The 22,066-nt window shown below is 48.8% G+C and overlaps 1 protein-coding gene across 8 annotated transcripts in view; it reads left to right on the top strand.

The window, feature by feature from the left end:
- Positions 1-22,066, top strand: part of celf2 (CUGBP Elav-like family member 2) — a 579,470-nt gene that overhangs the window by 531,102 nt on the left and 26,302 nt on the right. For 6 of the 8 annotated variants that reach the window (XM_033040143.1, XM_033040139.1, XM_033040138.1 and 3 more), the window contains 2 exons: positions 8,338-8,574; positions 13,685-13,748. In XM_033040143.1, coding sequence (XP_032896034.1) covers positions 8,338-8,574; positions 13,685-13,748 — 301 coding nt within the window. The remainder of the gene's footprint in view (positions 1-8,337; positions 8,575-13,684; positions 13,749-22,066) is intronic. The other 2 variants (XM_033040142.1, XM_033040145.1) reach the window with 1 other exon arrangement.

Here is a 22,066-nt window from a genome sequence, read left to right as displayed (position 1 = left end):
ACAGGCGACTGCCGCAAAATTTTCAGCATGTTGAACATTTTTCGGGACAGTGGCGACAATTTTTGCTCTCGTAGTTGAATTCCATTAAAACTAGTCCCTGGCAGTCACCTGAAGAGTTGCCTAAGTGGGATAGGCCCATTACAGCGCCAGAGACCCGGGTTCATTCCTGTCTACGGATGCTGTCCGTACGGAGTTTGTACGTTCTTCCCGTGACCTGCGTGGGTTTTCTCCGGGTGATCCAGTTTCCTCCCACACTCCAAAGACGTACAGGTTTGTAGGTTAATTGGCTTCTGTAAAGTGTAAATTGTCCCTAGTGTGTAGGATAGTGCTTGTGTACGGGGATCGCTGGTCGGCGCGGACTCGGTGGGCCGAACTCCAGTCAGTGGAGACAGAAACTAACGTTTCTCTTGTCCTTGTTTGCCCTAAACATAAGAGTGACACTTACATTGACATTTGCTTCTGAAATTCACTTCAATTAGCGTAAGTGAAATCAAATTTTAGCAGCAATTAATGCACTTCTATTAACATATTGTTAAGTTTGGGCATAGAGCAGGAGACTAATTTCTATCCCCCCCCCCCCCCCCCCCACCCACATGAATCTATAGAAGAGAACAAAGTGAATCCATGAACTAATGTGTTTGAAGAGGAACTGTAAACACCAACTTGCCATTATTTCCATGCCATGGCGACCATCTTAAGGGTACCAGTCAAACTTTAAACTAATCTATCAACTATTAGCTACTCCAATAATTTTCAAAAAAAACCCTACAACTATAATCACTGCTGAGGGTTCAATCTCCAGGCTGAATTGTGTGCTTTGAAGGATATTTTCTTAATTGTTCATAGATGTTTAGTTTACTATATATGTACTGGTCAGTTTAAGTTACTGTTGTTCCTGCAAACACAGTTGCTACATTTATAAAGATGCATAAGTTCTCTTGCTTGTTTTGTTTAATGTTTGTAAGTGTTTTAATCCTCTTCATGCAATGGCTCTCTGGCAATTGGCAAGATAGATCCCAGTGTAATTTAAGTGAGCCTTTATCAAACAGTGCGAATAAATAAAATTGGGCTCTTTCTGGATGCTGGGGGTGGTCCACTCTGTACAGGTTCAGGAGAGAACAAAGGGAATTCTCGCCCTCTACCGGTTCCTGTCCCTTGATCAGCATCGTTTCAGGGAATGGAAAGTATAAGAATATGGGGAAAAAGGATTTGGGGATTTGGATGAAGAAGTTTGCTTTTACAAATACCTCCACACTGGATCAATGGGCCCAACGACTTACTCCTCAATCCCCCTCGAACTTTACTTTTGGTTTGAGAAATAAATGACATACATTCAGAGGAAGATAGATAGTATGGAAACATGCCCTTCGGCCCATCTTGCCCGTGCAAACCATGTTGCCACTCTGCGAGTTCCATTTACCTCCAATTAGCCAATGCCCTCTAAACACTTCTAAACCAAATATCTGCCCAAATGTCGTATAAAATCCATAATTTTATCCCCTTCCTCTGGCAACACATTTCAGGTAAGGATTACCTCCTGAGTGTCAAAGTTACCCCCTAATGCCCCTGTCCCACTTAGGAAACCTGAACGGAAACCTCTGGAGACTTTGCGCCCCACCCAAGGTTTCCGTGCGGTTCCCGGAGGTTTTTGTCAGTCTCCCTACCTGCTTCCACTACCTGCAACCTCTGGCAACCACCTGCAACCTCCGGGAACCGCACGGAAACCTTATGTGGGGCGCAAAGTCTCCAGAGGTTTCCGTTCAGGTTTCCTAGGTGGGACGGGGGCATTAGGCCTCTCTTAAACCTCTTGCCCTCACCCTAAGCGTATGCCCTCTTGCTTTAGAATCGTCTACCCAGGGGAAAAAAAGCTTGTGATCGTTCACTTTATCCATGCCCCTCATGATCTGCTCAATAAAGTTCCCCCTCAGACCCCAAAGCTCGAAAGAAACGAGTCCCAGACAATTCAGCCTCTCCTATGCTAGCAACATGGGTGAAGCCCTGGTGAATCTCATAGAGTCTCAGAAACAGCCTCAGAATTAAAGGACGCTGTTTAAAGGAAGGAGGTGAGGAGGAGTTTATTTCGTCAGAGGGTGGTGAATCTGTGGAATTCATCAACACAGGCGGCGGCGGAGGCCAAGTCAATGGATATTTATGGCAGAGTTAGATAGATGCCTGATTAGTACGGGTGTCAGGGGTTACGGGGAGAAGGCAGGAGAATGGGGTTTGAGAGGGGAAGGCACATCAGCCATGATTGAATGGCGGAGTTGACTTGATGGGCCGAATGGACTAATTCTGCTCCTATCACATTGAGTCATTGAGTCAAACATCACAGAAAAAGGTGGTTTGGCCCAACTTGTCCATGCTGACCAAGATGTCCCATCTAAGCTGTTTTTGACCCATATCCCTCTAAACTTTCCTATTCATACACATGTACAAGTGTCGTTTAAATGCTCTTATACTATCTGCTTCAACCACCTCCTCTGGCAGCTCGTTCCATACACTGTATGATAATGCCGCCCCTCAGGATCCTGGTTAAATCTTTCCCCTCTCGTCTCCAACTGACGTCCTCTGGTACACAAAAATGCTGGAGAAACTCAGCGGGTGCAGCAGCATCTATGGAGCGAAGGAAATAGGCAACGTTTCGGGCCGAAACCCTTCTTCAGACTTGCTGAGTTTCTCCAGCATTTTTGTGTACCTTTGATTTTCCAGCAGCTGCAGTTCCTTCTTAAACACTGATGTCCTCTGGTTTTTGATTCCCCCTACATTCCAAGTATCTCACCCCTTCACACATTTAACTTCATTACCGAGGGTCAAAGCCAGAGGTGCTCCCCGACCCGATAATTTAAACAAAGGGGTTATAAATGTTCTGTTCGGGCAGCAGAAATGTCAGCCTAACCTGTTTCCATGGTGATAATTACATTCAAGGTTCTGAAGTGCTGAAGGCCTTTTTAGCTTAAGTGGCCTTTATTGGCACTTTTATTGCCCTTGGTTTTCTTTGCTTATTTTTTTATTTAATCATGGAAAAAAACAAATCTCTGCGTCTATTGACAATCCTATAATAAGCCAGTCAGTGACTATCTGGATCCATTGGTTTGCATAATGCTCACCTGAGCTGAGATATCTAAAATTTGGCCTGACTAACAGCTGGTACAGCTCACAGCGCCAGAGACCCGGGTTCGATCCTGACCTGGGGTGCTGTCTGGGTGGAGTTTGCACGTTCTCCCCGGGACCGCGTGGGTTTCCTCCAGGTGCTGCGGTTTCCTCCCACATCCCAAAGACGCGCGGGCTTGCAGGTTAATTGGCCCTCTGTAGAAATTGCCCTTAGTGTGTAGGGAGTGGATGAGAAAATGGGATAACATTGAACTAGGTGAGCGGGTGAGCGATAGTCAGTGTGGACTCGGTGGGCCGAATGGCCTATTTCCATACTGTATCTTTCAATGATACCATGAACACACACCTGTGTTATCTGGCCGACCAGATTCTTAAAGGCCAGTTCTGGCAGCACTTGTGACCCAGATGTGGAATTGTCTACATCTGAATAATACAAGTCCTCAGTTGCTCAGTTCCATCAAGGTTCTGATTGCTGTTTTTAGGACACTCAAAAAAGAAAATCAAGAGAAAAGGGGATCAAGTGACATTACAGACTGAAGGCACGGAGAAGGCCCTGATTACTTTGATAGGTGTCAGGGGTTATGGGGAGAAGGCAGGAGGAGAATGGGGTTGAGAGGGAAAGTTAAATCGGCCATGATTGAATGGCGGAGTAGACTCGATGGGCTGAATGGCCTAATTTTGCTCCTATGACATGATGGGTTCTATAGACACCTTTAGTCATCATATTCTTATAAGGGGCCACAAACAAAGCAGATTTCTCCTCTGTGATGTCCAGACAAGGACATTTAACTGTTAATTAAAAAGCCATTCTAATTTGGGGAAACAATGGCTCTGCGCCTGTTATTGGGATTCCTTTTGCTTAAGGTCCTGATATGTTGCTATGGAGATTTGCCAGGATGTGGTCAGGTTGGAAAGGGTTCATGGAAGATTTACGAGGATGTTGCGTAGACTCAATGGTCTGAGCTATAGGGAGAGGTTGGACAGGCTAGGACTCTATTCCTTGGAGCGCAGGAGGATGAGGGGTGATCTTACAGAGGTGTACAAAATCACGCGAGGATTAAATCGGGTAGACACACAGTCTCTTGCCCAGAGTAGGTAAATCGAGAACCAGAAGACACAGGTTTCAGGTGAAGGGGAAAAGATTTAATAGGAATCAGAGGGTTAACTTTTTCACACAAATGGCGTTGGGTGCATGGAACGAGCTATCAAAGGAAGTGGTGGAGGCAGGGACTAGCGCAACATTTAAGAAACGTTTAGACAGACACATGGATAGGACTGGTTTAGAGGGATATGCGCTAAACGCAGGCAGGTGGGACTAGTGTAGATGGGACATGTTGGTCGGTGTGGGCAAGTTGGGCCGAAGGGCCTGTTTCCACACTGTATGACAATACGATTAGACTGGGTACATTCAAGGTAGACTGTGTACTTCTAGTAACAAGATGCCTGAAGCACGGAGAGAGAATAAAAATCGGGAGGGTTAGGATGATCCTGGTCTCTGCAGGTCAGGTAAGGGCAAAGTTGCGGGAGAGAGCAACAGCTGGAAACATCTGGGCTGTTTTATTTCTCGAACGTGCAGAGAGAAAGGCCCGGATACAGTTCCCAAAACACTGTCCATACTTTCCCTCCAGAGATGCTGCCTGGCCCGCTGAATTAATCCTGCATGTTATGCCTATCTCAGTTGGTAGGCTCTTCCAATTAGCCTCAAATCTATGAGCCAATAACTTCTCATCCCTGCTTGGGCCAAATGTCTGTACATAAATCAGATTGAAGGCCACAGGGAAATAGTATTGAATGTAGAAGTTGGGACGTCATGTTGCAGTTATATAAGACTTTGGTGAGGAAGCATTTAGCGTATTGTGTTCAGTTCTGGGCGCCACATCATAGGAAAGATGTTGTCAAGTTGGAAAGGGCACAGAGAAGATTTACGAGGATGTTGCCAGGGCTCAAGGGCCTGAGATATAGGGGGAGGTTGAACAGGCTGGGACACTATTCCTTGGAGCGCAGGAGGACGAGGGGTGATCTTATAGAGGTGTACAAAATCATGGGAGAAATAGTAGACTCGCAAAATCTCTTGCCCAGAGCAGGGGAATCGAGAACCACAGGACGTAGGTTTAAGGTGATGGGGGGAACGATTTAATAGGGTGTATGGAACGAGCTGCCGGAGGAGGTAGTTGAGGAAGGTACTATTGCAACGTTTACACACAGGTAGGTGAATAGGACAGGTTTAGAGGGATAGACACAGTGCTGGAGTTACTCAGCAGGTCAGGCAGCGTCTCCGGAGAGAAGGGATGGGTGACGTTTCGGGTCGAGACCCTTCTTCCGACCTCAGGGATATGGGCCGAGGTGGGACTCGTGTAGACGGGACATGTTGGTCAGTGTGGGCAAGTTGGCCTGTTTCCACACTGTACGACTCCATGACAAATTTGGGATGAAACGGCCAATCACATTGCACGCCGCTAACCTTTGGGATTGCACAGGTAGCCAATGAAGCAGAGCAAAATGGCGGGCAGGGCATCTAGAAGAGGTCACAGCACAGTGGCACTCAACACTTGATCGGGCTCCCGATATCTCATCCGGGCTAATGGCTAAACAATGGCTAATGGCATTTTAATTAAATGATGAGTGATTAACAGAGGGGGTGAAAAGCTCTGCTTTAAATCAGCGATGGGCAAGCCTGTACAACCTAGACATCTTGCACATGTTGAATATGTAGCTCAGGTCGAGGCCTATGCTTCAGTCTTTTTACAGCAAAGGGGATTTTTGTGATTAACAGCATGAACTAATTATTAATAGTGGCTCTGCGTAAAGGCAGAGCAGGGAAGGTTCTGAGCAGCATCTAATTAAAATAAAAGGTATGAAGAAATTTAAATTAATAAGCCAGGTGCCTGCTTTTTAACCCTTTGAGGGACTGTTGTCATCTGGCATCTATCTCGGTGGGTGAGTATTTGAATTCTTTCTCGTTATGTTTCTGACTTGATCGAAAATCAAAACTGGGCTTGAAAGTAAAATGGAGACGCAAGAGACTGCAGGTGCTGGAATCTGGAGTGAAAACTGTGGGAGGAACTCAGCATCTTGTGTGTGGTGGGGGGTGGGGGGGGGTTGGAGCAAGTGCCTACATTTCTGGTTGAGACATGGTTTAGTTTAGAGATACAGTGCAGAAACCATCAACGATCACCCCTACGCTAGCCTACGTTAACCTACAGATCGTTAGACTTTAGGTTTTAGAGATACAGCGCGGAAACAGGCCCTTCGGCCCACCGGGTCCTCGCCGGCCAGCGATCCCCACACACTAACATTATTCCAGCCACTCTACGGACAATTTACAATAATACCAAAGCCAATTAACCTACAAACCTGTACATCTTTGGAGTGTGGGAGGAAACTGGAGCACCTGGAGAAAACCCACGCAGGTCACGGGGAGACCTCCTGACTACGGGCGCTGTCTGTACGGAATTTGTACGTTCTGCGTGGGTTTTCTCCGAGATCTTCGGTCTCCTCCCACGCTCCAAAGACGTACAGGTTTGAAGGTTAATTGGCTTGGCATGAATGCAAGTTGTCCCCAGTGGGTGTAGGATAGTGTTAGCGTGCGGGGATCGCTGGTTGGTGCGGGCTGAAGGGCCTGTTTCCGCGCTGTATCTCTAAACTAAACTAAACTTAAGGAGAAAGGTAGATAAAAGCAGATGGTGGCGGGAATCCAATGAGGTAAAATCTATCTCCATGCAGGAGGTGGGGGCTCTTTGGAGAAATGGGACTAAAACAGGCAACTGGAGATAGAACATGTGTACAGGTGATCATTGGTCGGCACAGACTCGGTGGGCCAAAGAGCTGTTACCATGCAGTATATCCAAACTAAACTAAATTCCTTCAAAAGTGGAGGTGGAAATACGGAATTCTTCCCGGCTCCGGTCAACTGAAGGTCAAATCTGAGAGTCGGTAGACTTTGCCCAGCTCACCTTGGTCAGGTACACGGATACGAAGGGTTTAGAGGGACATGGGCTAAATGTGGGCAATGAGTCCTGGATAGAGTGGATGTGGAGAGGATGTTTCCACTAGTGGGAGAGTCTAGGACCAAAGGTCATAGCCTCGAAATAAAGGTTGCACCTTTAGAAAGGAGATGAGGAGGAGTTTCTTCAGTCAGAGGGTGGTGAATCCTTGGAATTACTTGCCACAGACGGCTATGGAGGCCAAGTCAATGAATTGTTTTAAGGCGGAGATTTTGATTAGTAGGTGTGTTAGGGGTTATGGGGAGAAGGCAGGAGAATGGAGTTGAGAGGGAAAGATAGATCAGCCATGATGGAATGACGGAGTAGACTTGATGGGCCGAATGGCCCAATTCTGCTCCTATCACAAGAACAATTGGGACTAGCTTAGATGGGGCATTTTGGTCGGCTGTGTCTAAACAAAACTGAAAAGGGGCACATGTGTGGGAAGGAACTGCAGATGCTGCTTTACACCAAAAATAGACACAAAATGCTGGGGTGACTCAGCTGGTCAGGCAGCATCTCCGGAGAGAAGGAATGGGTGATGTTTCGGGTCGAGACCCTTCTCCCCCTCCCCTGACTTCTCAGTCTGCAGGAGGGTCTCGACCCGAAACGTCACCTGTTCCTTCTCTCCAGAGATGCTGTCCGTCCCGCTGAGTTACTCAGGCATTTTGTGTCCAAAAAGGGGTGCATCTGGAAACCAATTGATCGGGCGGCGGTGCAGGAAGGAACTGCAGATGCCGGTTTACCCCGAAGATAGACACAAAAAGCTGGAGTAAACTCAGCGGGTCAGGCGGCTTCGCTGGAGGGAAAGGAATGGGAAGCCAAGATGCTGCCTCGAGTTACTCCTGCTTTTTTACTTTAAGAAGGAACTGCAGATGCTGGAAAAATCGAAGGTAGACAAAAATGCTGGGGAAACTCAGCGGGTGAGACTGAAGAAGGGTCTCGACCCGAAACGTCACCTATTCCTTCGCTCCATAGATGCTGCCTCACCCGCTGAGTTTCTCCAGCATTTTTGTCTACCTGCTTTTTTTTTTGGTGTGGACAAAAATGCTGGAGAAACTCAGGGGGTGCAGCAGCATCTATGGGAGCGAAGGAAATAGGCAACGTTTCGGTCCGAAACCCTTGTTCGGACATGATTTTTTTTTGGTATGTCTGGCTTCTGGCTGAGACTGGATCTTTCGGGGGGCGCTCCCCCCCCACCCCCATATCTTCGCCCTAACGCCCCGCCTCTTTCCCACCGCAGGGCTGCTCGTCGCCAATTGTGGTGAAGTTCGCCGACACTCAGAAGGACAAGGAGCAACGGCGCCTACAACAGCAGCTGGCTCAGCAGATGCAGCAGCTTAACACCGCCACGTGGGGCAACCTCACTGGCCTGGGCGCCCTGGGACCACAGTACCTGTCTGTAAGTGGTCATTGGGGAACCAAGAACATTGGCGAGATTGGAACAAAGGAACTTTTCGTACCTCAAAACATGCACACAGTCAGTCTTTTTTATTTCATTCTACCTTTCTTTCGTGATGCAGCTCACAGTAGCTGGGCGTATGCGCTGGGGGTGTCGATGGTATTCTCTCCTTCAGGGGGGGTGGGGGGTGGGGTGGGGTGGGGGGAGAGAAGGTGGGGGAGACTTTATACCCTCTGTACAGCTGGGGAAACGTTGCATTTTATCCACACGCCTCGCTCCCATGTTTTTACACGAAGAGTGTTTTATTGTCAAATGTCCCAGATGGAACCATGAAATTCTTAGGTAGACAAAAGTGCTGGAGAAACACAGCGGGTGCAGCAGCATCTATGGAGCGAAGGAAATAGGCAACGTTCTTCCATGGGAAGGAGTCCTCGTCCCCTACTGATGATCCCTTTTCCCGTCTCCAACGAACCCCCTCCTCGTGGAATCCCCCTCATGGCCTTCCGGCTTTAGACCTTTTTATCCAAAACTGAAAAAAAATAAAAAAATATATATATACACATACCCACATATACATTAAAAAAAAATATACACACATATATATATGTGTAAGAAAAAACTGCAGATGCTGGTTTAAATCGAAGGTAAACACAAAATGCTGGAGTAACTCAGCGGGTGAGGCAGCATCTCTGGAGAGAAGGAATGGGCGACGTTTCAGGTCGAGACCCTTCTTCAGACTTGTCAGGGGAGGGGGCGGGACAACGATAGAATGTAGTCGGAGACAGTAAGTGGGAGAACTGGGAAGGGGATGGAGAGAGATATCGACCAGATAGCCCTTGCTTTCTCCCTCCTTCCCCTTCCCCACCCCCACATCCTCCCCTTCTGCTCCCACCCCCACCCCTCCCATCTCCTCCCACCCCCTCACCTCCCACCCACACATCCACCCCTCCACTCCCACCCCCACATCCTCCCCTGCACTCCCATCCCCACCCACCCCATCCCCTCCCCTCTCCTCCCACCCCACCCCTCCTCCCCTCTCCTACCACCCCACCCCTTCCCCCCTCCACCCACCCCCACCTCCTCCAATCCCCATCCACCCCCACATCTTCCCATCCCCATCCACCCCCATATCCTCCCCTCTCCTCCCACCCCTTCCCCTCTCCTCCCACCCCCACCCCTTCCCCCCTCCACCCACCCCCACCTCCTCCCATCCCCATCCACCCCCACATCCTCCCCTCTACCGCCACCCTATCCCTCTCCCCCTCCCCTCCACCCACCCCCTCCCCTCCACCCACCCCCTCCCCTCCACCCACCCCCTCCCCTCCACCCACCCCCTCCGCTCTGTATCCGCTCTGCATCTGCATGGAAGAAGTTTATTTTAATTGGGTGCCACGAATTTTGGGGCAATCTCTAAACGTTTGCAATTCCCCGTTCGTTCCTGCTTTCAATAATGTATCAATCGCCCATGGAGATACGCAAGTTAAATGTGTGCATTACGTTTCACAGCTGTACAGCAGGAGAGGTTCCCCTCTAACACAGAGTGGGATCTTGTTAAATGCTTTAGAGGCCACTGTGTATTTCGCTGTTTAAGATAAAGGCATTCAAATTAAGTTTTTCTGTGCCTAACTATACTGTGCTAGTGCTGTTGAAACATTGACTCAGAATGTTAATATTTCACCTGATGTAGGTGCAAGAAACTTTTATAGATTGCTTTAGTTGTGTATGTAACTCTTTCACATTTTAGGTTGATGTGCTGGTGTGATCTTCTTATTGTTAAGACAAATCAATGAGGAATATAGTGCGTGCCCCAACCATCGATTGGCAATGACCCCATATGCATTCACATTAATCTCCCTAATGACAATAACAGTCCACCTCTGATAACGGTGAACTTATTCCCTGACTCCGACAGGAATAGTTCATGTTCATACGTTATAGGAGCAGAATTAGGTCCATTCGGCCCATCGAGTCTATTCAATCATGGCTGATCTATCTTTCCCTCTCAAACCCGATTCTCCTGCCTTCTCCCCATACGTCCGTACTAATCAAGTGTCGGACTTCACGTGGCAGAAATTAATAGCCTGCCACCCGAAGTAATAGTCTTTGTGTTCCCAGTAGGAATATTCTGGGAGGTCTTGTTAAAACGGATATTTTGCACGATGGACATAAAACAAACTGCTTGAGGTAGTCGGTGAGTCAGACAGCATCTGTAAAGGGAGATTTTGTTTCACCCCCCTCCAGATGCTGCCTGGCCCTCTGAGTTCCTCCAGCAGTTTTTTTTTTTTTGCTCAAGATTTCAGCAGCTGCACGCTCATAGCCCCACTGTGCCCACTGGATTCCAATGTCCTGATTACACTGATGTCAGGGTTATTTCTGACCAAAGACCCAAAGTACTGGAGTAACTCAGCGGGTCAGGCAGCATCTCTGGAGGAAAGGAATGGAGAAGGGTCTCAACCCGAATCACCACCTACTCCTTTCCTCCAGAGAGATTGTGTCACACCCACCTCCACTGTCCTCCCACTCCACTCCCACACTCCCACTCCACTCCCACACTCCCACTCCACCCCCACACTCCCACTCCACTCCCACACTCCCACACCCCTGCCTCGCTCTTTCTCCTCGGCCTTTCCCTCCACGCCGACTGTCCTGTGTTCAGCTGTGAGCCAAGCTCACACTCCGTGCGAATGGTAACAAGCTCATTCATACATGAGCTGTGAATAGTAGTGTGTGTGTGCATGAACACGTGTGTGTGTGTGCACCTATATGCGCGAGTGAGTGTGCATGCGTATGTGTGCGCACATGCGTCTGTGCACGTGTGAATGTGCACGTGAGTGTTGTGAGCGTGTATGTGTGCACACAAATGTGTATGCGTATGTGTGTGCGCATGAGTGTGCGTGTGCATGAGTGTGTGCAGTGTGCGTGCGTGTGTGCAGTGTGTGTGTGTGTGTGTGTGCAGTGTGTGCGTGTGCAGTGTGTGTACGGTGTTGTGCGTGTGCAGTGTATGTGCGTGTGTTCAGTGTGTGTGTGTGCGCGTGTGTGTGTGCCTGATCTCAAGCTGAAGCCTGAAGTGCTGCTTCCAGTGACAACCCCTGTGTGTTGTGCAGAAGTCTGTGGCAACATTAGCCCCTGAGTGGTGCCGCAGAAGGGCAGCAACATCTGCTGTCCCCAATGTCATAGCAACGCCCTGGATCGTGTCCCAGTGTCAGCGACAGCCCACAGCTTCCGCCTGTAACAAATGCAGGCTCTCCACACCACTCCATTTTGCTTCAGTTCATGTCTAGCTGTTCATTGTGCTGCGTACACCCAGCTGCAAGGTGCACTGTGAGACAAAGAAAGGCTCTGTCAAGATTACTTCTTTATTCAGTTCAGATATAACTCAGGCTGGAATCCCCAGAGCTTGCTCTGGTGTTATGCGTTCCTGATTTAGGGAGTGTGTGTGTTTGCACGTGTGTATGTGTGTATGCACACTCATGTGTGAGCGTGTGTGTGTGCATGAGTGTGCACTCGTATGTGTATGCACTCGTGTGTGTGTCTGTGTGCGTGTGTGTGCACTCTCATGTGTATGCACTCGTGTGTGTGCGTGTGTGTGCACTTGTGTGTGTGTGTGCACTCGTATGTGTGTGCACTCGTGTGTGCCTGCACGTGTGTATGCACACTCATGTGTGATCGTGTGTGTGCATGAGTGCACTCGTATGTGTATGCACTTATGTGTGTGTCTGTGTGCGTGTGCACTCGTATGTGTGTGTGTGTGTGTGTGTCTGTGCGCACTCATGTGTGTGTGCGTGTGTGCACTCCTATGTGTGTGCACTCGCGTGTGTGTGTGTGTGTGTGCACGCATGTGTATTTGTGTGCACGTGCGTTGGAGCATGTGTGTGAGAGCACTTGTGTGTGCACGTGTATTTGCACGCGTGTGTTTGAGCTGCGTGCGTGCGTGCGTGAGTGTGCATCTGTGCTCTGCTCTTTAGAATATAGCGCAGCACGTGAACAGGCCCTTCGGCCGACAATATCTGTGGGGAACACGATGCCAAGACCAACTCTGATCCGCCTGCACATAATCCCTGCAATCCCCTGCGTACCCATGTGCTTAAACAAAAAACCTCTTAAACGTCACAATCACATCTGCCTCCAACACCACCCTGGCAGAAGTTAACGGACACAAAGCGCTGGAGTGACTCAGTGGGTCAGGCAGCATCTCTGGTTAGGTGACGTTTTGAGTTGGGGTGCATTTTTAGCCTGAAGAAGGCTCCAATCCCTGAAACGTCACCAATCCATGTTCTCCAGAGATGTTGCCTGACCCGCCGAGATCCAGCTCTTTGTTCTCCTTTTTCCCCTCAACCAGCAGTTCCTGGTGACTCCATTCAGAACTGTTCATCCCTTGTTAAAACAGCTGCATCCTCCAGATCGCTGGATATCTTGAGCCTGTGTTGCGATATCTCAAAGTCAACTGTATTGAAAGATGCCAGGCTGGCACCCTCTATCCAGCCCACATTCCTCAGAGATTGGGTTTTTGTTGTTTAAGATGTATAATGTATGTGGCCTTGGATGGGTATAATTTGGTTGAACCATCCATAAGGTTATCCATTTGACTTTGGATACTTTATGGAAATGGTTAGCAATGTCTATTACTTTAAGTGGATGCTGATTTCAATGGTTCTTTATTTGTCACATATGCATATTCTTGCATAAATTACACCTGCGGGCGCCGCCATTTTTGGCGCCATCTTTCAAAGTCCAAAGTCCGTTCGGCCCGCGCGCTCGATGTACTGGAGCAGTTCCCGCCAACCGACGTCCCTCTCCTCTCCTCTCCTCGCCCAGCCATCTTTGTGTCCCGGGGCACCTCCTGCAGCCGACCCTCATGGCGCTGACCCTATGGCGTTACCCCGGTTCACCCTCCCACCGACCCCTCGCTCCTCGCGTCCGGCGTCTCCAGAGGCTCCATCCTGGTCCCGACCAACCGACGAGCCTTCAGGCAGGCTCCCGTTTACGCCGAGTCTCTGAAGATGTCCACTGATTACAAGTGTACCAGCACAAGCAATGTTTTGGAAGCTTCCCGGATTGAATTCTCCCGGCTGGTGACAATGTTCCAGGCATCAGCCAGAGGGTAAAGAACGAGCGTCTGCAGAAATGTTTGACCCAGTCCGAGCTTTAAATTGTCATATCACAGTGGAATTATTTTATCTCTTTGCAGCTGTTGCAGCAAGCAACCTCGACAAGTAACCTAGGCACCTTCAGTGGCATTCAACAGATGGCAGGTATGTAGAGCCAGGCCACTCACCTCTCTTCTCTACCAGTAACAAGCATCTGTTCAGTTAGTTGCCTTCTTTCTTGAGTGTTCCTATTCTTTCTTTAGTCATATTAATGACCCTCGGACTATCCTTGATCGGACTTTGCTGGCTTTACCTTGCACTAAACGTTATTCCCTTATCATGTATCTGTACACTGTAAACGACTCGATTGTTATCGTGTATTGTCTTTCCGCTGACTGGATAGCACGCAACAGACAGCTTTTCACTGTACCTCGGTACACGTGACAATGTACTAAACTAACCGTTTGATTTAGTTTGGAGATGTAGTCAGGAAACAGATCCCTTGGCTCACCGAGTCCTCGCCGACCAGCGCTCCCCGCACACTTACACCATCTTACAGGCACCTGGGACAATTTTACCGAAGCCAATTAGCCTGTAAACGTGTACGTCTTTGGATTGTGGGACTTGTGAAACCGGAGAAACCGCACGCAGGTCACGGGGAGTACGTACAAACTACGTATAGACAGCACCCGTAGTCAGGATCGAACCCGGGTCTCTGGCGCTGTAAGGGGGGGGGGAGGGGTGAATGATAGGTGGATACAGGTGAAGTGAGTTGAGTGGCAGGTGTATACAGGTGAGGGGAGGATGAGTGGCAGGTGGATACAGGTGAGGGGAGTTGAATGATAGGTGGATATAGGTGAGTGGGGTTAAGAGGTGGATACAGGTGAGGGGGTGAGTGATACGTGGATACAGGTGAGGTGGGTTGATATGTGGATCTAGGTGAGGATGTGAATGATAGTTGAGTACAGGTGAGGGGTGTTGATAGGTTGGTGCAGGTGAGGGGCATTGATAGGTGAATTGAGGTGAGGAGGATAGGTGTATACAGGTGAGGGGGGTGAGTGATAGGTGGATACAGTGTTGTTGATAGGTACCTGGACACTAATGCACCAGTTTGACTGCTGGTGTAAGCTACTGAGCCTTGCTTCTGTTAAGCCACAGTGCAGCGTACTGAGAACATGATGCCATTTTGTGACGCTCGTCTCCTCTCCTATATCAGTTTGCAGCCTGACTCATCAGTGGTATTCGTAAATTATCAGGCGTATCAGAACACATTACTGTATCTAAGTCCAATTTAAGCCATGCAATTCTAGGCATGGAAACAAAAGTCAGGGAAACACAGCGTGACCCTGGCAGACATTGAAGCGTTCCAGCAGTCTATGCCATGCAAAATTAAAGCTATTCAGGAAATATAATTGCCTTAAATATGCCTTAACTGAGTCTATTGGATAACATTTCACCTGAGACCATTAATGAACTAGATGAACGCACTTAGGGATTTATGGTGCAGCGGTAGAGTCGTTGCCTTATGGCACTTACTGCGCCAAAGACCCCGGTTCGATCCCGGCTACGGGTGCTGTCTGTACGGAGTTTGCACGTTCTCCCCGTGACCTGTGTGGCTTTTCTCCGAGATCTTCGGTTTCCCCCCCCCCCCCCTCCAGAGACGTACAGGTTTGTAGGTGAATTGGCTTGGTATAAATGCAAAAGTTGTCCCTGGTTTAGGATAGTGTTAATGTGCGGGGATCGCTGGTCGAGTCGGACTAGATGGGCCGAAGGGCCTGCTTCTGCACTGCATCTGTAAACTAAACTAAAATACTTTTTTTTAATAAGACAAGCTAAAAGGTGTTTATATATATATATATGTATATGTATATATATAGTGTGGGTCTGATTATTGCAGTCTGTATTGCATCTGACTAACCTACATAAAATTAGACCATTCAGTCCCTCAGGATTATGTCACCTTTTAATTAGATCAGGTCCAACCCATTCCTTGACTCCTTTTTCCAGCCTTGAATCCATATCTTAGTGTTGCAAAAATCAATCAGTCTTGGTATTGAGGTTTTTGGTTCAACTCCTGTCCGCACTACCAAGGACATTTTGAAGGGGAGATGAGGACATAAGAGAACAGAACTCATTTTGTGTTGGCACGGTGGCGCGGCGATAGTTGCCGTCTCGCAGCGCCAGAGACCCGGGTTCAATCCTGACTACGGGTGCTGTCTGTAAGGAGTTTGTACGTTCTCCCCGTGACCACGTGGGTTTTCCCCAGGATCTCCGGTTTCCCCCCACACTCAATGGACAATAGGTGCAGGAGTAGAGGCCATTCAGCCCTTCGAGCCAGCACCGCCATTCAATGTGATCATGGCTGATCATCCCTAATCAGTACCCCGTTCCTGCCTTCTCCCCATATCCCCGGACTCCGCTATCTTTAACAGCCCTATCTAGCTCTCTCTTGAAAGCATCCAGAGAACCCTCCTCCACCGCAAAAATTCCAGAGACTCACAACTCTCTGTGTGAAAAAGTCCAAAGACGTACAGGTTTGTAGGTTCATTGGCTTCAGTCAAAATTGTAAATTGTCCTGTGTGTTTGTAGGATAGTACTAATGGGGAGGAGCGAATGCTACCTGAAGACAAGTCGTGGACTGATCAACCACGGCTGGGTCGCCTGGGTGAGGGTGTCTGATGTTGAAAGACCCGAAACACCCAATGACCCCAGGTTACATCACTGATAATGTGTTCAGGAGCATCTATCGATGTATTTTTATCAAAAGTGTACAGGGTGGTCACTGGTCGGCGCGGCTCGGATGGGCCGAAGGGCCTGTTTCTGCACTGTATCTCTAAAGTCTAAAAAAAATTGTTTGGTTTAAATAACAAGCAAGTGGAAATTGTGTGTGCATCTCCCGATGGGGAATTGCCATCAACAGTCTGCTGAATGAGTAGTAGTTTCTGTATCTCTATAAAAATGGATGGGTAGAGTTCAAAGAGAGAGTGCCCATTGTTTGTGTCAGGAGAGCAGACAGTGTTCCTCACATCACAGCCACTCCCGATTGCTCAATCAGAACCAGAATTAAAATCACACTTTATTCGCCAAGTATGTTTTGCAACATACGAGGAATTTCACTGGCCAGGTCAGTCATACAATTAAAAGTAACACATCACTCAAAAACACATTTTAACACGAACATCCACCACAGTGACTCCTCCACATTCCTCACTGTGATGGAAGGCGAAATAAAGTTCAAGGCCTTCCTTTTGTTCTTCCTCGGTCGGGGGTCTCGAGCCCTCCGTTGACGGGACGATCTTGACTCCCGTAGCCGGTGGCGTTCGGGCCCTCTGCATCGAGGCGATCAGCTCCTGCATCGGGGGGATGTCAGATCCCCCGCGCCGGGCGATCGAACCTCGCGTCGGGGCTGGTCGAGCCTTCCGCGGCATTAGAGCTTCCCGACTAGCCTCTCCCGAGACTGCGAGCCCTTGATGGTAAGTCCGCAGGCCGCGGTGGGAGCGATCCCAGGCAAGGGATCCGCTCCGATGTTAAGTCCGCGCCCCGCGGTGGGGCTCACGACAGTCCGAGGAGGCTTCCAGCTCCAGCGATGGTTAGGCCGCAGAGCCCGGAGAATATGATCCCAAAATTGATCACATCTCCGGGAAGGTAGGAACTTGAAAAACAGTTTCCCCCTCCCCCCTCCCCCCACATAAAACAAACCGAAGAACATTAAAACAAACTTTTAACGCACTAAAAAATAACAAACGAAAGAAAAAGCTGCCGGCCGGGCTGCCATCTCCCCGGCGCCCCTGGTGGTCTTTTTCCCCACTATATAAGAGCGCAGAGCTGTAAGGTGAGAGGGACAAAGTTTAAAGGGGATGTGCGGGGCACGTTTTTTATTTCACACAGAGGGTGACATCTGGATCATGCTGCCAGGGGTGCTGGAGGCAGATACAATAATGGTGTTTGAGAGGCTTTTGGATGGGCACATGTGAACAATTCTGGGCACCTTATGTGAGGAAGGGTGTGCTGGCCAGGGGAGGTTTACAAGAATGACCCCAGGAATGAGTAGGTTAACCTATGATGAGCGTCTGACAGCACTGGGCCCGTACTCGCTGGAGTTTACAAGAATGAGGGGGGGGGGGGGGGATTTCATTGAAACTTACCGACTAGTGACAGGCCTGGATAGAGTCAAGTCAACTTTCTTTGTCATATACACATACAAGATGTACAGGGAAATGAAAGTGGCAATGCCTGCGGGATTGTGCAAAACCACAGAACGACAGAACAGAACCAGTATTTACATTTAAAATAAAGACACAACAGTGATTGCTCCCTGGTGAGATCAGAGTGTTACTGTCCTGATGGCCTGTGGGAAGAAACTCCGTCTGGATGTGGAGACGATGTTTCCACTAGTGAGAGAGTCTAGGACTAGAGGTCACAGCCTCAGAATTAAAGAACGTTCTTGTGGAAAGGAGATGAGGGGAAATTTCTTTAGTCAGAGGGTGGTGAATCTGTGGAATTCATTGCCACAGAAGGCTGTGGAGACCAAGTCAGTGGATATTTTTAAGGCAGAGATAGATAGATTCTTGATTAGTACGGGTGTCAGAGGTTATGGGGAGAAGGCAGGAGAATGGGATTAGGAGGGAAAGATAGATCAGCCATGATTGAATGGCGGAGTAGACTTGATGGGCCGAATGGCCTAATTCTACTCCGATTCCTTATGACCTTATGAAGTGCAGGCAAATGAGATTAGTGTAACTTGACATCATATTTTGCACAGACATTATGGGCCGAAGGGCCTGATGTGTTGTTCACTGTATTCCATACGTGTTGTTCAATGTATTCCATGACCAATGTTGCTTTCCAGTCGAGCCGTGCCTCTGTGAAAGTTATAGTTATCCTGGTAACTAGTGCTTTTTGTGTGGATGCAGTTGAACAGTAAGTGTATAACAGTGTTGCACAGTGGTGCAGCGGGTAGAGCTGCTGCCTTACAGCTCCAGAGACGCGGGTTCGATCCACTCCACGGGTGCTGTCTGTACGGAGTTTGAACGTTCTCCCCGTGGCCTGCGTGGGTTTCCTCCGGATGCTCCGGCTTCCTCCCACACTCCAAAGACGTACAGGTTAATTGGCTTGGGTAAAAGATTGTAAAATTGCCCCTAGTGTGTGTAGGATAGCGTTAGTGTACGGGGATCGCTGGTCGGCACAGACTCGGTGGGTTGTGGGGTTTCCGCGCTGTATCTCGAAACTAAACTAAACTAAATACGACAGTTCATGCAATGCTATTGACTGCAGTATTTCAATCTGGTTTGTAATCCTTAAGGGCCTGTCCCACTGTACGAGGTACTTCAAGAGTTCTCCCGAGTTCTCCCCAGATTCGAGCTGGTGTAATATACGTGGCGGGTCCATTGGGGCTCGTACGAGTAAAAAGTAACCATTTTTTTCAACATAAGTATTTTTTTACTCGTGGACATTTTTCACAGTGTTGGAAAAACATCACGAGTTTACCGGATTTCCCGAGTACCTACCGTTACTCGTACGAGCCGCTACGTGACATCCACGAACTCCTACGTACCCGCTATGTACATTACACAAGCTTGAATCAGGGGGAGAACTCTTGAATTACCTCGTACAGTGGGACAGGGCCTTTTGAGGTGCCTGGACACCGCACACACGTTATAGAAACATAGAAAATAGGTGCAGGAGTAGGCCATTCGGCCCTTCGAGCCTATTCAATATGATCATGGCTGACCATCCAACTTACTATCCTGTACCTGCCTTCTCTCCATACCCCCTAATCCATTTAGCCACAAGGGACACATCTAACTCCCTCTTAAATATAGCCAATGAACTGGCCTCAACTACCTTCTGTGGCAGAGAATTCCAGAGAATAAAACATTTGCCTATTGTGTGCATGTGACAATAAATTGATCTTGAACTTGAACTTGGTTAGTGTACGGGGTAATTGCTGGTCGGCGTGGACTCAGTGGGCTGCTGGTCCTGTTTCCACGCTGTATCTCTGAAGTCTAAAGTCGGTAGACGGAATGTGAATGGAGGGAGAGGTGGGAGAGGAGAATGAGACCAATATTTTCAAGGCTAGATAATGGAGCGGGAATGGGAGGCTGAACTCTTTCTGCCAACATTTAACAGAATGATACCACGAGAAAATTAAAACAAAGCCATTATGAAGCATTTCAACAACAAGCCTTTCAGATTATTTCATAAAAACATTGTTCATTTGTTTGGAACGCGATGCCTCTTGGCAGCTGCTCTGCATCAACAGCATCTTATAAACAGCAGCGCGATGAGTGATTGTTTCATAACGATTTAAAGAGGGACGTGGCTCTGAGCTGCAGTAAAAACGTTTTGGCCTGAGCCAGTGGAACGATACCTCAGCCGAATGTCTCACAGTTACACCCACGCATTGGACTTTCGACTTTGGAGACACAGCGCGGAAACAGGCCCCTTTGGCCCAGTGTGTCCATAACGCCCAGCGATCGCCCCGCACACTAGCTCTATCCAACACACACACATTCACACACACACACACACACACACACACGAGGGAACAATTTGCAATTTTCACAGAAGCTAGTGAACCCTCAAACCTGTACGTCTTTAGAGTGTGGGAGGAATCCGGAGCATCCGGATACAACCCATGCCGTTTTAGGTCTGTAGGTCTCTGAGATGGGAGGTCAAAAGGTTTTAGACCTTAGACATACAGGAGGCAAGCAATCTCTTCATCCCACCGAGTCCGTGCCGACCAGCGATCACCTCAAGCACTAGCACTATCCTACACACTAGGGAGAATTTACTATTTTTTTACCAAAACCAATAAACCTACAAACCTGTACGTCTTTATAGTGTGGGAGGAAACCCAAGTACCTGGAGAAAACCCACGCAGACCACGGGGAGAACGTACAAACCTCGTACTGACAAGTACCCGCAGTCAGGATCGAACCCGGGTCTCCGGCGCTGTGAGGCAGCAACTCTACCACTGCGCCACCGTGCCACCCATATTGGGGCAGTGTAGAATGATGAACTAATCTACCAGCCGCGTTTATGAAGGGAAGGCAGCTGAAGAAACATCCCAAGAGTAACACAAAACGGAGTTAGTGCTACAAGTGCTTTAGTGGGACGACAGATGGCACAATGGGCTAAGTGTTCGGCTGGCGACCGGAAGGTAGCCGGTTCGAATCCCGCTTGGAGTGCATACTGTCGTTGTGTCCTTGGGCAAGACACTTCACCCACCTTTGCCTGTGTGTGAATGTGTGTGAGTGATTGGTGGTGGTCGGAGGGGCCGTAGGCGCAGATTGGCAGCCACGCTTCCGTCAGTCTGCCCCAGGGCAGCTGTGGCTACAGAAGTAGCTTACCACCACCGAGTGTGACTGAGGAGTGAATGAATAATGCGATGTAAAGCGCCTTGAGTATTAGAAAGGCGCTATATAAATCCCATCCATTATTATTATTCTTAAGTGCGAACCTTTAGCAAGTGACCGACCCCCTGCTATACGATATTTTCTCGGCCAAGTTGACTGAGGCAAGCAAGCTACAGTTGAAATCAGATGTAGTTTTTAAGAATGTGATGTCTGTGAACAGCTTCAATCATGTGATGTAAGTTGCATTTTCAGTTGCTAATCCCAGGAGGACAAATTTGTGGCTTTGAAATTCCTGACTTAAAACGCATAGAGTTTAGTGAAATGTTCCCACTGGTCTGTCTCTCCATCTTATTTTGGCCAATGTTCAGAGAGATCTGTGAGAGGAATAGAAGGAAAACATTTCGGAGAAACATGGAGAAAAACAGGAAACTGTAAACACACAGGAGATCTCCTGGCACTTAAAAGATTAATTATTGTTATTGTAGACTAGGGTTGCCAACTGTCCCGTATTAGCCGGGACATCCCGTATATCGGGCTAAATTGGTTTGTCCCGTATGGGACCGCCATTGTCCCGTATTTGACCGCTGCTACTCGGGTCGAGGGGACTGTCGGGTCGGAGCGCCGCGTTCGGCCCCGCCTCACCCGTCCCGACGTAGTGCAGCCCATGGAGTGCAGCAGCAGCAGCAGCAGCAGCAGCAGCACCTCGCCCGTGGCCCCGTCGGTCGGCAGCCCGGCCAGCTGTCCGATCTTCGGAAAAATCGCTTACCGCCGACACCACCACCTCATGGCCGATCACCGGTTCATGGGTTGGATGGGGGGCCGGACTTTGTGTGCGGCAGAACACAAAGCCCAGCCGGCGGGCAACCTGAGGGGTTTTGGCCCGCGCGACATCGGCTGGGCTTTGTGTGCAGTCCAGCACCCGGGCCAACTCATCATTCACCCAGCCACGGCCGAGTCGGTCAACGAATTGCCATCAGGAATTTTGACCTTTTGTCCTTTATTTGGGAGTGATAAAGTTGGCAAGCCTATTGGCGACCTACATCGGAGTTAAGTAATCTCCAGTTAAAATGGCAACTATTTTGGAGTCATGGAGTCACAGAGTGATACAGTGTGGAAACATGCCCT

This window comes from Amblyraja radiata, chromosome 21 (genome assembly GCF_010909765.2).
Source record: "Amblyraja radiata isolate CabotCenter1 chromosome 21, sAmbRad1.1.pri, whole genome shotgun sequence".
Lineage (NCBI taxonomy): Eukaryota > Metazoa > Chordata > Chondrichthyes > Rajiformes > Rajidae > Amblyraja > Amblyraja radiata.
This window is presented reverse-complemented; position numbering and strand designations above follow the sequence as displayed.